General features: G+C 54.9%; 1 protein-coding gene across 1 annotated transcript in view; it reads left to right on the top strand.

The window, feature by feature from the left end:
• Nucleotides 1-16163, top strand: part of KLHL29 (kelch like family member 29) — a 318875-nt gene that overhangs the window by 279846 nt on the left and 22866 nt on the right. The window contains exon 6 of the mRNA XM_032293996.1: nt 15709-15847. Coding sequence (XP_032149887.1) covers nt 15709-15847 — 139 coding nt within the window. The remainder of the gene's footprint in view (nt 1-15708; nt 15848-16163) is intronic.

The following is a 16163-nucleotide window of genomic DNA, read 5'->3' as shown; positions in this document are numbered from 1 at the left end:
ATCGGAGCTGAGGGAGCAGCTTCTGGTGGCAGCTGAGGTGGACAAGCCCATTCCTATCCTGGATCCATCTTTACTGGGACGGGCAGGGTTCTTCCTGGAACCTCAGGGAGCCCCAGAGCTTGCTTTACAGACCCTCCCGATCCCTAGCCAGCCAGGCTGGGGAAAGCCTTCTCCCGGCCTGCCCCAGGCCCATCTGCAGCCCCTACTCACCCAGACCCTCAGATGTGCGTGGTCCCCACCGCCACTCCAGCAAGTCCCCACAGGGCCACCCTCGGTCTCAGTCCCTTCCCTTCACCTCCACCCTCCACCCTCCACCCTCCACCCTCCAGAGGTAGTGCCCACCCCAACAGGGAGCCAGCCTGGGCTTCTGCAGCAGAGTGTGGGACCCTAGAGAGCCCAGAAGCGGCATAGCAGGGGCATCATTATTCACCACCGAGGCTGAGCTGGGCAAGAAGGCCATGGCCCATGGTGGGCAGGGACGGCTCCTGTGTCAGGCTGAGCAGCGCCTTCCTCATCCCTGGGCCTGGGCCGGGGGCTGTGGAGTCTAGGAGGACCTAGTCCTGTGCAGACCCAGCAGACCCAGCTGGTGAGGACCTCACGAGGCCAGGCCGCAGCACCTCAGTGCCCCAGGCCAGGAAGGCCTCTCTTCCCTTTCGGCCAGGGCCATTCACTCGGCCATTGGACACCTCTCTGCCCCTGCTGGATGCTTAGTGCTGGGGGTCCCTGTCCTTGAGCCACCCCCAGTCCAGAGAGAAGCAGCAGACCCAGCACAGTGCTGAGCCAAGTGTGGTGGGACCACAGGGCGGCAGCTGATCTTACCGAATGGGTAGATATTCTCTGAACGAGGAAGAAGAATTTCCCAGCAGAGGGAGTAGCCTAGCGCCAGCCTGCTTTTCCAGGCCCCCACACAGCCTCCATCGCTCTTCCACACAGGCCCGCCCCGCTGAGTAGATAACTGTACGTGCAGAGAAGGCTCCGCGAGGGCAGAAAGCCAGTCTGCCTCCCGCACAGGGCCCAGCGAACAGCGGGGGCTCCCTGAGTGCTGGGTGCCCCGTGAGCAGCGCCCGTGGCCCGTGCTGGACACAGCCTGTGGGGGAGACTGGTCTTTCCTGGCATTTGTGTTCATGTAGAGGATGGTCCCCCACCATGTGGCTGCGCTGCCACCCCCGGTCAGCCTCTGAGCACAGTGGCTGACGCCTGGCTCATTTGGAGCTGAGGCCCCCAGAACCCAGGGCTGTAGCCGAGTACACAGGCCTGGCCCCGCTCGTGCAGGACAGCAGCTCTTGGGTAACTGCATCCAATGTTTGTAAACACAGGGCTGTGGTTTTATCATAGAATCTGATAGGTTCTGCCTCCCAAGAAAAACAGACTGACAAGTTAAATACGTGTGGGGAGGGACCCAGGCAGAGAGGGGTGTCAGGAAAGCCAGAAGCTCAGCAGAAATGGTAGGGACATGTGAAAGGTCCCACGCTGGGAGAATTGAGCCAGAAGGCCCCGGAGCACAGGCCGTGTGCCCAGTCGGGCTTCTCTTGCCTACATCTGGGGTCTCCGTCATGTCCACCATCACGTGGAGCCCAGTGTGCCAGAGGCCGCCCAGGGCTCTGAGAATATCAGGGGAGGGAAAGGCAGCGGCTCCACCTACCTGAGCGCCCAGGCTGCCTGGAAGACTGGGTTCAGCAGGCACAAATCACACACCCAGGAGGAGGAATTAGGGGGGACCAGGCACAGCCTGGGGGATGGGAGAAGGGGTGTTCGTATAGCCCACCTGTTGGCCCTTTCTGAGACCTCATGAGACCAGGCCCTGGCAGCAATTGCACTGAAGTGCTTTAGGCGTTTGCAGAAATCCAGCGTTCTTCCCCGGGCAGCGCCTACCAGGGAAGAGCCTGCAAGCCCCAGTGCCTGGCCCTCTCCTGGCCTGGAAAGAGGAACAGAGGGTGGACGTGGACTCGCCAACTGGTGTGATGGGCAGGGGCGTGTGCTGGGCACCATGCCTGCTACACGGGGGCACCCCTGGCAGGAGAAGGGGCTGGCTCCCCATCGTCACATGGCCTCCCCCAACCCCCAGGGCCTTCTAAGACAGACCTGACCCCCTGACTCTGTGCCAGGGGCTCATCACCTGGAGGGCACAGCTCCACTTACTTCTTTCATGCCTATTACGATTTCCTAATACTATAACGATGTGGAGGTTACTTGTATAATCTTAAAAGGTCGTTAGATATATGAGAAACTAGAAAAGAGTCTTGGGCTTTTACCTGCCCTGAAATGGCAGGAGGCAGGCGTATTGCCCTAAACTGACCTGGGCCAGGATGGGCAGGAGGGGTGGGCACAGTCAGAGAACCAGGGGCAGATGCTCCTGGAAGACCATGAAGGGCACAGGGTGGGCAGAGAGGGGTCTCTGCGCGCAGACACACTCACACACACACACACTCTCTCTTCCTCTCCCTTTCTCTCTCTCTCCGCCCCCCGCCCAACCCCACATCCTCCCAGCTGTGACTCCTCCCTGGATGGGATTCGCTGTGTTCTGAGCTGTCATTAGCTCCTGGCATCTGGGGTTTCCATTTCATTTCCCTCTTTACCTGGGTAACTAAACTGATTGTACTCCTGGCTCTGGTTCACTAATTCTTGCAAATCCTTTAAAACTATTGATTTATTTGCTAGGACTGTGGCTCTCAGAATTCTTGGGAAATAATGGCTTTTACTGAAGCAGGAGGGGGAGACCTGTGTTTTTCCCACTCCCTGTGGCTCTCTCCTGCCTGTCCCCATCCCCAGTTTCCCCGCATCTCTTTCCACTCCTTCTCTGAGCCTGTCACCTGGCGCAGGCGCTGACTTTCCCAAAGCCCCAGATCTTGGAAAGACTAGGTCTCCAGGAAGAACATAACGAAGCGAGGTTTCGTGGAACACAGCACATGAGAATTTAGGCTCTGGGTTTGTGTCTGTGGCTGTCGGGCTCCTCATCCGTATGGAAGAATACCGTGTCCTCGTCCAGGTCCCTGTGGCTCTTCTATTTCCAAAGCACACCGCCCTTGTGGGTCCGTAGCTTTGGATACAGAAGTCCTGGGCTGCTGTCTCGGCCACTTCAAGCCAGCCCCTCCCCACACCCAGCAGCAGTTGTTCACCCAATTCCCCAGGACCCCAGTAGAGGCCAGTCAGCCAGGGCCTCTGAATGGAAAGAGAGTAGGAGATGGTCTCATGGTAGGTGCAGAGCCAGCCACTCCTGGAACCAGGGCCTGCTGGCTTGGAATGGAGGGCAACAGGCCCCCAGGGGAGACTGCGCCTATGTAGGACCCCAGGGGAGCTGTCTCTGTGATGGGTCCAGCTGCACTGCCTCCATTCCTGCCCCAATTCCCAGCCTCGTTCCCCAGCCTCCAATAAATACCTTTCTGCTTCACTGTCAGAGCTGGGTACTGTGGCTGGCATCCCAGGCCCTGACTGGAACAGACACATGGATATGTCAGGCCTATAATAAATGCCACTATGGCAGAGCCTGCCCGGGCCCTGGGGGAGCATAGCTTTTCACGTTCACCGCAGCCACCATGGTCGCCACTGTCTTTGCACCCCTTCCTAGAACTTCAAAGTGCAGGGCCAGAGCACCCACCCAGTGGAGCCCAGGCCTCATGGCCCCATGCCAGCTACCAAGGAGCTACCTCCCCCTGGCTCCCACAGTGACAGGGGCCCAGATCCCCCCACCTTGGGATTCTCCCCAGTAGGAAGGGGTTCCAATGCTGAGCAGCCAAACTCACCTCTGTCCGCTCCAGTGGCTACTTCCCCACCAGACTGTGAGCTCCTTGGCACAGACAGTGGCTTCCTCTTCATGGCCCAGGCCTAGCATGAAGGAGGCCTGTAAATGTGCACTGAAGTGCTGAGCTAGTCAATTCAAAGTGACACACCCACCTCCTATGTGTCTGGTTCTCCACCGGAGACAACCAGCAGTCACCCCACAGCCCTGCGCTTCCTGGCCCCACTTCTGGCCCCCGGCCCTGGCCACCCACCCCTCCTTCCTCAGAAGGCCTCTAGCACCACAGCTGACCAACCCTGCAGCTCCCTCGTCTGGCTCCTTGCTGTGGGTTCCTGTGTCCACACTGAGCTGCATGCTCTCCCCGGATGGGAGCCGTCTTGCTCACCTCTTGCCCCCTTCCTCTGCACCTCTCACCCTACCCCAGCTCTGGGCATCGGCACAGTGCCCTGTGCCTTGTGGGCACCTGACGATATGCTTTGGGTTCTTGCCTATGTCCTGGGAAATTCAGAGAAGGGATCAGAATGGTCAGGAATGGCAGGGGCAGCCCAGAAAAAGGGAGCTCATGATGGTGTAAGAAAGAAACCCAGGCCAGGGGAGCATGGGAGGTGGACCCATACGTGCAGGGTCAGGCCACTAGCAACTGCTTTCCTGTAATCTTCTCAGTGTCAGAGAAACCTGATGCTCTCAGCCTCCCTCATGAAATCCACCAGGGGTCCCCAGCCTCCTGTCGGAAAAAGATGAGGGGTTGGTTTGCTTGGTTCACCATCATATACAGATCTGCCTTGATCAGCAGTTTTCCCCTCTGCTTCTCACATGCACAGGCCTTGTGCTCACACACACACATACACACACACACACACACGGGCTCAGACACACACCCATGCCACATGCTGTCTCCCACACACAGGCACAGACACACCACATGCACTGTGCTCATGAGATCACACACACCCATGCTCACACACACACACACAGAGGCACATACACAGGGGTGCATGCACATGCCCACACCACATGCTCTCCTTCTCTCTCTCTCTCTCACACACACACACACACACACACACAGGCACCTTCACAGGGATGCATACACGTGCCCACATAAAGGCCCATACACACACTCATGCCACATGCTCACACACACACATCCCTACTGGGGCACATTCACCGGGGTGCATACACACCCCATACCACATGCTCTCCCTCTCAGACACACACACACAACACACACACACACACACACGGGCACGGGCACATTCACAGGGGTTCATACACACCTCACACCACATGCTCTCCCTCTCAGACACACACACACACAACGCACACAGGCACATTCACAGGGGTTCATACACACCTCACACCACATGCTCTCCCTCTCAGACACACAGACACAACACACACAAGCACATTCACAGGGGTACATACACACTTCATACCACATGCTGTCCCTCTCAGACACACACACACAACACACACACACATACAGAGGCACATTCACAGGGGTGCATACATACCCCACACCACATGCTCTGCCTCTCAGACACACACACAACACACACAAACACACACACACACGGGCACGGGCACATTCACAGGGGTGCATACGCACCCCCCACACCACATGCTCACCTACACATATGCGCACATAAGGGCACATACACTCATGCCACATGCTCACACACATACATGGGCACATACAGAGGGATGTGTACACACACACATGCACACCCCTAGATGGGCACCACACAGGGGTGCATACAAACCCATACCACATGCTCACACATACACATGCTCACACACACACACCCCTACACAGGTACACACACAGGGGTGCATGCACACATCCACACATGCTCACACACACATACACATACATGGACACATACACAGGGGTGCATGCACATACCCTCCCACATGCTTGCACACACATGTTCACACCCACACCTTTGTAGCCACCACATGCTCGAGCACATACGTAGAAACACGTGCATGCACACACACTCACAGCCATGCATGCACACAGCACATGCCAGCCACACCGGTGGCCTTCAGTCCCTAACAAGGCCCTCTCACACCTCAGCCTGTGTGTTCACATCTCGCCTCTGCAGCCAACTGGGTCGCTCCCACTCACCTTTTGAGTCTTCCCTTGACCACCACCTTTGCTGTGGATGGCCTCTTCAGCTCCGTCAGGCAGAACCAGTCATCCCTCCTCAGCACCACCTCCACCCAGCACTCGCCTGGGGCAGGCTCCTCTCGCAGGGCACGAAAGGCACATACGCTCTGTGAGTGTGTCTCCTGTTAAACGGTGAGCTCCCCCAGCTCTGCACACATGCTGATTTCCATGTGACCCCAGCACCACCACCAAGTGGCTGCCAGTGCCCAGCACACAGGAAACAGCAATTTAATGAATAAAGGGGCCAAACAGACACACGCCATGTGAGGCTCCCAGAACTCAGGGTCTGAGTCTGCCTCTGAAGGAGGACGTCAGTGCCCCAGCCTCACTTGGTGGTGGACATGGTCAGCTGCTCCAGGGCACCCCTCACCTCTATAGCACTCCCCTGGCATTCTGCCCTGACCCCGGGCACTCAGAGCTCTCCGAGGTGCTGAACTTGGCTCTTGCATCTGGCCCCAGCTATCTGTCCTGGCTTCTTCAGTCTCTCCAGCCAAGAACCACCTCATCTTCCAAGAGCCCACCCTCCAATGGAAAAGAAGCAGCACCTCTAAATAAATAACACTGTAGACAAAGCACAGTTCTTCCACATGAAGACATGGAGGGCTGTGAGCACAGGGAGAGGAGTGAGACCCACCAGCCTCACCCCCACCCCAGATATTGGATTCAGCTCAATTTCTGGGCCCAGACTCAAGTGTCTTCCTCTTTTGGCCCTGAGGACCAATGTACCTCAGGACACCCCACTCCCTGGTAACAAGTTGTACCCCCTGGTGGGAGCAACTGCCTCACAAAAGGATAGTAGGGCCACCCTGCCCCTAAATGCCTGGCCCTCTGTCTGCTTCCATCTGCTTTGTCCCCTCACCTGGCCCTCCCACAGCCCACCTTCAGGCTTCCAGGCCTCACAGAGCTCTTCCAGGTCCTGCCTGGACTCCCCTTGGTGTTTAATTACCCCACAAAATCCTCTCAACCTCCAGCTCCAGCTACTGTAGAGCTCCTCACACCACTGGCCTTGACCCTATTTCTCACCCAAGTCTCCCAAGCCCTGGCCTTCTCCCAAGGTCTCTCAGCCCTGACCCCCTCATGACATGTTCTCCTTCTGCTGCTCAGAATATTCCCATCGCCCCTCAGCCTCCATCCTCCAAGCAGGGGAAGGAGCCAAGTGGTAGCCTTTTTCCTGGAGACAGGAAGTACTGCGTGCTGCTAGTGTCAACCAAACCAGGGCACTTTCTCCAGCTGCAGCCACAGAGTTTGTCCATGGCCTTCCCTGCTCAGCCCAGGACCCACTCCAACCTCTGCAGTGCCCGCCCTCTGGCCAGGTTCCTTGAACTGGGGATGGGGTCCTGACACGCTGCGGCCTGCCCTCCTCTGTTCCCTCCTAAACAAGAGACCGTACCCTTTGACTCCTACTCTGAGCCCACAGGCAAGATCTGTCCATGAAGATGATCCATTCCTGGCTTTTGTTTGGGTAGATCTTATGATCCGGATGGCCAGGACCCAAAGCCTGGTGAGAACCCTGTTCTGCCGAGTGGCCTCAAGGGCTCAAGACTACACCTGTGCTCGGCGGCTGCTGGGGTGGTCAGTTCTTCCCAGGAAGGCCATTTAAGGCTCTTCAAAGCCATTGGAGCTGAAGATAATAATTAAATCTCTCCCCAAGGAGGCCTAAATAATTAATGTGCCAATGCTTTAGCAACTGTAGATTGCATATGAATTGCAGGGTTATCGCCGTCATCAGCACTGATGTTGCCTGAAGTTAGAGGGGCTTGACTTTTATATCCCGTCCATCTGATTCCACACAACTGTGGGATTTTAAATAGCTCCAGTGGATCACATTTGGGGGAATGTGATCTAACCCCCTAGCACACATCTCCATGTGTCTGTAACCCACAATGAATTCCAATCAGAAAGGAACTGTTGTGCAAAACATGGTGCCATGTGCTCAGGGGGCCAGAGAAACAAGCCCTCCAGAAGATCACAAACTAGAAAGGAGATAGACAGACAGACAGACATTCCTCTGTAATAAGGCAGCCAGGGGTCTCTACTGCAATGGAGGCACCAAGTCTCATGGAACAGCAGGAGAGGGTGAAGTTAATGCCAACTGGGGGCCTCTGCAAGAATTCTTGGAGAATGGAATTTAAAGTGAGGCTTACAGCCAGGCATGGAGGCTCACACCTGTAATCCCAATGCTTTGAGAAGCTAAGGTGGGAGAGTCGCCTGAAGTCAGGAGTTTGAGACCAACCTGAGGAACATGGCGAGACCCTGTCTCTACAAAAAAATAATAAGCTGAGGCTTAAGGAATGGATAGGACCATAGGAAGCAAGCATAGGGGAAGATTTGGCCAAGGGGGGCAGAAAGAGAAACATTAAAGCAAAGGAAAAGGATGAACTGGGTGTGACTTAGAGAGCTGGGGATCTGTGGAACATGAATAGCATATGAAGCTGTGAGCACAGCTCAGGTCAGGTCATAGAAGCCTGCAGGAGCTCATGGCAAGGAGTTTGGAAATAAGGGATCAAGTCACTCCTTGGTCTGGTGGACCCGATGCAGAAAGAGCCCTCACTGGAGGTCACAGGAGAAGTGTGGTGAGCCTGTGACTAGATCTAGCTCTCCCAGTCACACTACCTAAGCCCAAGCTGGCAGCTACCTTTGTTCAGTCCTTGGGCGTAAGGGACAGGGGCACAAACCCTGGGAAAGAGAAGGGAATGTTTCTGTTAGTTTTATGATGACTTCAAAAAATATTAAGGAGAAAAATGGAAGTGAATTTTCTGTCATCTTAGAGGGCATGAGCATGTTCCAGTTGGAAGGCAGTCTTCATTCCCACCCACACCCACTGGCATGCAGCCCTGGCTCAGGGGCTGCAGGCACAGAGAGAACCTTTGGGGGCCAGATATCACCGCTCAATAAATAGGTCTTATCATCCAGTGTCAGTCAGTTTGGAAAGGGCAGGCTGGTAAGAAAGGTTGTAACTGTGCCTAGGACTTTGACTCCCTTTTAGATAAATGGCAGAAATTCCCATTTGGACAACAGGAAAGCCAGAAGGGCTCCTCCTCACTAAAACTCTAAGTCCAGGCAAGAAGTCAGAGTCTTCCCTGGTTTCTAGGAGGGTTTGCCTGTGCGGGGGCTCAGGTGTCACACCTCCCACTCAGGCTGGACGAGCGATCCACAGGTGCCGCCCACAGGTGGTTTCATTCCGTTTCGCCTGGGAGCTGGAGCCTGCTCTTGGCCTTCAGGGTTCCTTCTGAGGCCAGCTCTTCTTTGGAAAAGAAGTAGGGGAAGAAATGCATATCTGATCAGACCACAGAGGGAGGGCAGCATTCTGCTGGGGAGGCGCATGGAGCAGCCGCAGCGTGCTCTGTTTGCATAATGCCCCCATTTGTCCCCACAGCGTCAGCGTGTGTCGGGCTCCCTGCTCCTGGATGAATTACCCTCTGGGCCTGCATGACATTGTCTTCGCTGGGCTTTCTCAGTATATTTCACAACTGCTCTGAGTTTATAATTTTTTCAGCTCCTTTATCAAATATGTGTCATACATACCAGTAGGATGGGGGGCATTTATCACCTAGCTGGGTTCTTACTTGAGCTCTGAAAAAAATTATTTGGCTGCACAACCTTTCTCAAGGCTCTGAGGTCATGGACTTCTCTGCTGCAAAGCCACTGAAATTTTGCTTTTTAATATTTGACATCTCTTCCTCTTTATTACCTTCTCAGACAACCCTTATAGTCCAGCCAGAATGAGCCCATTAGTCTCTGACAAATAACGACTTGTGTCGTTTGGTGAAAATATGCAGAAATTTGGCTGCAACTTCATCTCCAGCCTTGGTTCTGTTTGTGGCCTCACTCTCCTCTAGGCAAAGCATCCAGCCCCAGGCACAGCCTCCTCAAGTCCCCATTCCTTCATGCCACTTGCTGCTGCATCCACAGAGCCATTTTTACACCAATCACTTACAATGAATGGGGTTTGAGACAGGGCTTGTTAGAGGGGCTATCTGGCCCATAACTCAAGGGTGAGAATTGAATGTGAGCCATGGCCTCAAGAAGCTTTGCTTGCTTTCACTCACTCTCCAGGGACCCCTGCCGCCACCACCATATGAACGAGCCTGGGCTAGCCTATTGGAGCATGAGGGACTGCATGGAGCAGAAATGAGCTGTCCCAGATGAGCCATTTTGACCAGCCAGTCTCTGCCAACATCAGCCAGGCCTGACCTAAATCGGCTGAGCGTAGCCCAAACTGCCAAACCAGAGTCACAGTTTAATAAGTGCTCATAGCAGCATTGTTTACAATAGCAAAATGGTGGCAGCAACCCAGGTGTCCATCAAAGGATGAATGGTTAAACAATACGTGGTATCTGCATACAGTGGAATATTAGCCAGCCTTAAAAAGGAAGGAAATTCTGATGCATGCTGCCATGTGGGTGAACCTTAAGGACATTATGCTAGTTGAAATAAAGCCACTCACAGAAGGACAAATATTGCATAATTCCACTTATAAGAGGGTCTAAAATAGTCAAACTCATAGAGACAGAAAGTAGAATGGTAGTTGCTGGGGCTGGCTGGAGCGAAAGCGGGGAGTTGTTGTTTAATTGGTATGGAGTTTCCGTTCGTGAAGATGAAAAGGATTCCAGAGGACTTCACAACAGTGTGAATACACTTAACACGCCTGAACTGGACACTTTAAAATGAGTACATTTTACACAACTTTAAAAAAAAAAAAAAAAAGAATTAGCTTCAAACTGAACTAGCAAAGGTGAAACCAACACGGGGAAACTTCCCTGAGCCCTTGAGTCCATCTTCTATTCATGCCTTGTGTATCAGTTAGCTCTTGCTGTTTACCAAACAATTCTAAAATTGAGTGACTTAAAATTGAGTGTTTTAACTACAGCCACTTATTTAGACTGTGATTCTAGTTTGGCAATTTGGGCTACACTTAGCTGATCTAGGTCAGGCCCGGCTGATGTTGGCAGAGACTGGCTGGTCAAAATGGTTCATCTGGGACAGCTCATTTCTGCTCCACACAGTCTCTCATGCTCCAGCAGGCTAGCCCAGGCTCGTTCATATGGTGGTGGCGGCAGAGATCCCTAGTGAGTGAGTGAAAGAAAGCAAAGCTTCTTGAGGCCATGGCTCACGTTCACAGAGGGTCACTTCGCCACATTCTGTGGTCCAAAGCAAATCACAAAGCCAGCCAAGATTCAAAGGGAAATCATCTCTTCCTCTTCATGGGGGAAGTTACAAAGAATTTTTGCCATCCTTCACACCGGCTATGTGTATGCCAGGCCCTGTGCTGAGTGTTGAAGATAAAAATATAAATAAAACACAGTCTAGTGCAAGAGGCAGACATGTAAATAAATAATTACAACTCCTAGTATGCTGTAAAGAAGTGAGCGCAGGTTGCTCTGCCAGCATAAGGAGGAGGGCCGAGGGCAGGGGGTGTGGGAGGAAGAGGGGAAGGAGGCAAAGAGGCCCAGGACAAAATAACACTTTCCCTGGTGGTGAAGGGTAAATACTGCTTGGCCAGATGGAGGAAGGGGAGGGAAGATCCAGGCAGAGAGGACAGGGACTTGGAGTGGGGACATGTGTGGTGTGCAGGAGGCTTTGCTGGGGAGCAAGGGGCCCTCTGGGAGTGGAGGAGGAGCTGAGGGAATGGGGTGGCCTCCAGAGAGCCTTGCTTGCCTCTGCTCAGCCCTTGAAGGATTTGTGTGGCCGGTGGCTGTGGGGAGCTGCAGTGTGGAGGTGGCCTGGAGGGGGACAGGCTGGAAACAGGGAGACATCGTCAGAGGCTGCTGCAGTGACTCAGGTGAAAGATAAGGGCCGCTCACTCAGGGTGCAGGAGTGCCCCGGGCTGGAGAGGCTGGATCCTGGAAATACTAGGAGGTAAAGAAGATGAGACTTGGTGTGATGAGGTAGGGGAGGGCCCCGGGAGAAGGCCTGCGGAATGCGGGTGGTGGACCATCTTACACAGGAAGAGAAGCTCCGTGCTGGACGCTGAGTCGAGCATCCTGGGCATATGGGACAAAGTGGGGAAAGAGACAAAGAGGCCCAGGACAAAAACCTGAGCATGGGGCAGCCACTTCCGTGAGTAAGGCCAAGACGTGCAGTCCCACAGATACAAGCAGGCATCCCACTCAAAGCTGAGGAGACCCAAAAACAAACCCTGGTGTAGCCGACAGGGACGGATGCTGAGGCCAAGTCTTCACCCCACTGGCTGAGCTCCGCTGCCAGGGCGCCACTCACCAGACCCCACCGAGCTTCCCTCCAGGGAGGGCCGCAGGGTCTCTGAGCTGTCTTCTCCCACAGAAACCTGGAGCAGCAGAAGATGCAGGGTGCCAGGTCCTTCTGGAAGTCCACTCCTAAGATCCAGCCCCGAGGCCTGCAGGCCTCCCCACACCTGGGAACAGGCCTTGCTGTTGGAAGGCCTCTGCACACACCTCACTCGGAAGCTCCTCAGAGATTAGGGGGTGTCCTTTGCCAAGACATGGGGCAGGGAGGAGGGCAGCTTGTGCCCAGCGGGTCCTGGCATCCACTTGTGGATTCTGGGTCTGCTGCCCTCCGACAGGCACAGCCTGGGAGCCTGAGCGCCTGTTCTGCCGGCTGGGCAGGCAGTGGGCAGCAGCCCTCACACACCTGCCAATCCATACTTGGAATGTGCCTGGGGTCTGCTGGGAAAAGGAATCCCCTGGTGAGCACTTTCATAAATTGAAAAATTCTAATGAAAGTGAATAATCTTCCCCAACTATTAAGTCCAGATTTCTACCAAGTGAGAGTCAGAGGGAACAGAAAGCACCTACATTAGGATGGGGACACCTGAGCCTCCGAGCACCTTCCAGGTCTGGCCCCAGAATTCCTGGAGTAGCAGGTGTCATGGCCGGGACTGGGGCTGCAGAATCACTGCCAGGGCCTCAATTTGAAAGGAGCGTTTTCAGAAACCCTCAGGATGCCTCGGGGGACTTCAGGAAGGATCTACATGGGGCGAGCTCAGACCCGGAGCAAGCAGGGCAGGCCCAGAAGTCGACATTTGTGTGCTGTTGTGTCTTCCAGGCCTCTAAGCACTGATTAACTCAGCAGGCATGTGGGGCCACATCTGTCACTCTCTGCAGCCTGACACCCAGGGGGCTATAGAGCAGGTGTCTCTGCCTTTCTGTGCTAGAGGGAACGGAGGCCCAGAAAGCTGGGGTGGCTGGCCCAGGGTCACTTACCAATTAGTAGCAATGCTGGAAGAAGAACCAGGATCCAGGTTTTCAGAATCCCAGCCCAGAATACTGTCCCCTCCCCTACCGCTTCACTCAAAAAGGTGACGTTATCTACCTGGCTCATGGTTTGGGCATTAATTCAGCTGGTGACTTTCTGGAGACACGTGTGCACGCAGCACTGAGGCTTATCCAGCCTGACCCTGCAGCTGGTCCTGCGCTGTCTCCCCTGCGCCTGGGCTGTCTGCTGGCGCCACTGGGCTCCCTGCCTTGTCTCCATCCCAGGCCTTTATCCACCGCCTCCTACCCCATCCCCCAAGCAGCCTCATTCTCTGGGCATCCCACAGCCCCACCCCCCAACCAATCTTGTTCCCTCGATTCCTGATGTCCCACCACCAACCCCTCCAAAAACCTGTTGGGGGTCTCCGGGCCTCCCCCTGCCCATTTCCTTCCTGCACTGAGCCCCATGGGCCTCAAACTCCTGTTTCTCTGTCCTGCTGCTGATGTGTAATTCCGGCCTTCTCAACTCTCCCTTGGAAAGACCATCACCATCAGCAGCACCGCACTCTCCCCGCTGCTGAGTGCTCCCTGTGTGTCCACCACAGGCTGTCTCATGGAGCCTTCAACAAGTGCGGACCCCGAGGCTCTGGGGATGTGGGTCCCCTTTCCCAAGGTCACACAGCTGATAGAAGGCCAAGTGCAGGTTCACCCTCAGGTCTAGCTTGAAGGCACAACTCTCCGCATGGCACTTTCCTGCCTCCCATCAGCCTCCCAAACCACTCCCCGTTCTGCCTCTGTGTGGATTTGTCTGAAACCCGAGTCTAACCTCGCCACTCCCTGTCCAGAACCCCCTGTGGCTCCCTGGTGCCCGGGATGAAGCTGGAGCTCCCAGGCATGACTGCCACATCTGGCCCTGCCCACTGCCTCATTGCATTCCCTGTTGCCCGTGGCCCTTTTGTCCTCCTGCACCTGCCCTCTTGTGCTCCCGCGCCCTCCCACTAGTGCTCTGAGCCTGTTGGTCCGTCTGTAGCGCCCCGCCTACTCCAGGTCTGAGCTCACCCCATGTGGATCCTTCCTGAAGTCCCAGATGGAGCCTCCTTCCACACCCCTGGAGATGCTTTACTGTGACTCCAGACTCAGTGTGACTTGGGGTTGGTGCGGCCAGTGATTCAGCACTGCCCATGGCTCCCAGAGGGCAGGGCCCCCGACCCTGGTTCTTGTACATGCCTGTGGCACGTTCTCCAGGAGCCCCTCCCACTGTCTTCCTTGGTCTTCAGCAGACCCCAGTGTGTCCTCACCAAAAAGGGCATACCTGGCAGTCAGGGAGCAGAAGCAGGATCCTCAATCCCCATTTTACAGATACAGAAGCATAGGCTCAGAGAGGCAGAGGGGCTTGGCCAAACGTCAGAAGCAGCTGGGCCCAGGAAGGAGTCTTGGCAGGCAGCCGGCCCAGGCCCATGTGGACAGCGAAACTAATGAGGCCAGAGCAGGGCTCACTTCTGCAGGCCACCCTCTCCCATATACCTGCCAAGGGAAATCACCTGGCCCGAAGACAGTCTAGGTCATTCTGTCCCAAGGATCAGGGCCTCTGACACACAGCTACCGACAACATTAAGGGCAGTTGCCCAGGGGATCCCCAGGGCAGGCAGATGAGGCAAGGCTGTGGGGAGCGGTGGTCACCTGAAGGCCCTAACTTTTGCCAATGAAAGAAAGTGTGTAACCCCGACAGGGTGGCTGGCAGGCTCTTCCCTCCTTCTCCTCTCTAAGCCTTGGGGTGGGTCTGGGAGAAGCTTCTGACATCCCCAGGTCCGGAGCCCGCGGGCCTGGGCACTGACGTGCCAGCCCCAGGTGGCTGAGACACCGGGCACAGGTAGGTGCACACAGAGTGGGAGGCTCCGAGGCCACTTCCTGGGACCTGCTGGGTTGCAAAGCAGACTCTGCCCAATGTCAAAGCCCCAGGAAGGGTGGGCATCCTGAGAGACTCTCCTGGGACATGGGAGGAGGCGCAGAGGGTCCCTGTCCCTTGCTTGCTTGCTTTCCCAAAAAGTCCCCACAAGTGTGAAACAGAAGGAGGCGCTTGCCAGGCCTGCCTCCCACGGCCCCCTCCTTTCTGGGGGTCTCCTCCCATGCCATGCCTGTGAGTGTCTAACATGAGGGACGCTGTTTTTGCAGGTTTTGTGGTTGTGATTCCTTTGAACCATACCCAGCCCATCTTACATCACAGTGCCATGCTTGACTTGGTCTCCAATACATCGGCACCCACTGGCATTTGGAGAACTTGCTCCGTAGTTCTATAACAGTTTTTAGTTGTCTGTGATAATGTATTCTCTATGTTTCCAATCGTCAGTATGGGAATCTCTCCCCCAACCTTTCAGTTTCTGGGTTTGATTTTTTTTTATCATATTTGGTTTCTTTGCTTTCGGAAGTTGTGGTTCCTTTGGCTATTAGCCCCTCCCAGTGGCTGCTTGTTGATGCATTATGTGTGTGACTTCTTTTGACTGTCAGTGTTGAGCCAGTCTTGCCAAGAAACAGTATCAAGTATTTCCTATTTCTCTACTTCTTGAAAAAAAATTTAATTAAAAAAAACTCTTAATGGGAACCTGGCCCTGTCTGTCTTCTCTGTTCTGCAGAAATGTTGAAGGAATTGAACCAGCAACGCAGAGCGAAAGCGTTTACAGACCTGAAAATTGTTGTTGAAGGCAGAGAGTTTGAAGTCCACCAAAATGTTCTAGCTTCCTGCAGCTTGTATTTCAAGGACCTGATTCAAAGGTTTGCCTTCCTTCCAGCTGTGGTCGGGTCTGTTCCTTTGTAGGACGCTTTTGTGTCGCTTTTCTCTTCCCCTCTCTTGCAGGTTCCTGAAGCGTGACTCCCTGTCACAGAGCCAGTAGCCATCTCTCCTCCTCCTCCTCCCCCTCCCTGAGCCCTCTCACACGCAGCCTCAGAGCAGCCACTGCCCCCAGCACCCGCCCCCACCCACAGCTTTGCTGGTCACCAGGGGCCTCTGCCAGCAGTAGACAACCCCCAGCCCCACCCCTGAGATCCCAGGTTCTCAGTGGCTCACAAGCCCTCCCTGAGATTAGCAGGA

Source organism: Sapajus apella, unplaced genomic scaffold, assembly GCF_009761245.1.
Source record: "Sapajus apella isolate SASKATOON/1434 unplaced genomic scaffold, GSC_monkey_1.0 scaffold31, whole genome shotgun sequence".
Classification (NCBI taxonomy): domain Eukaryota; kingdom Metazoa; phylum Chordata; class Mammalia; order Primates; family Cebidae; genus Sapajus; species Sapajus apella.
Note: the sequence above shows the minus strand (reverse complement) of the source record. Positions and strands in the feature narration are given on the sequence as shown.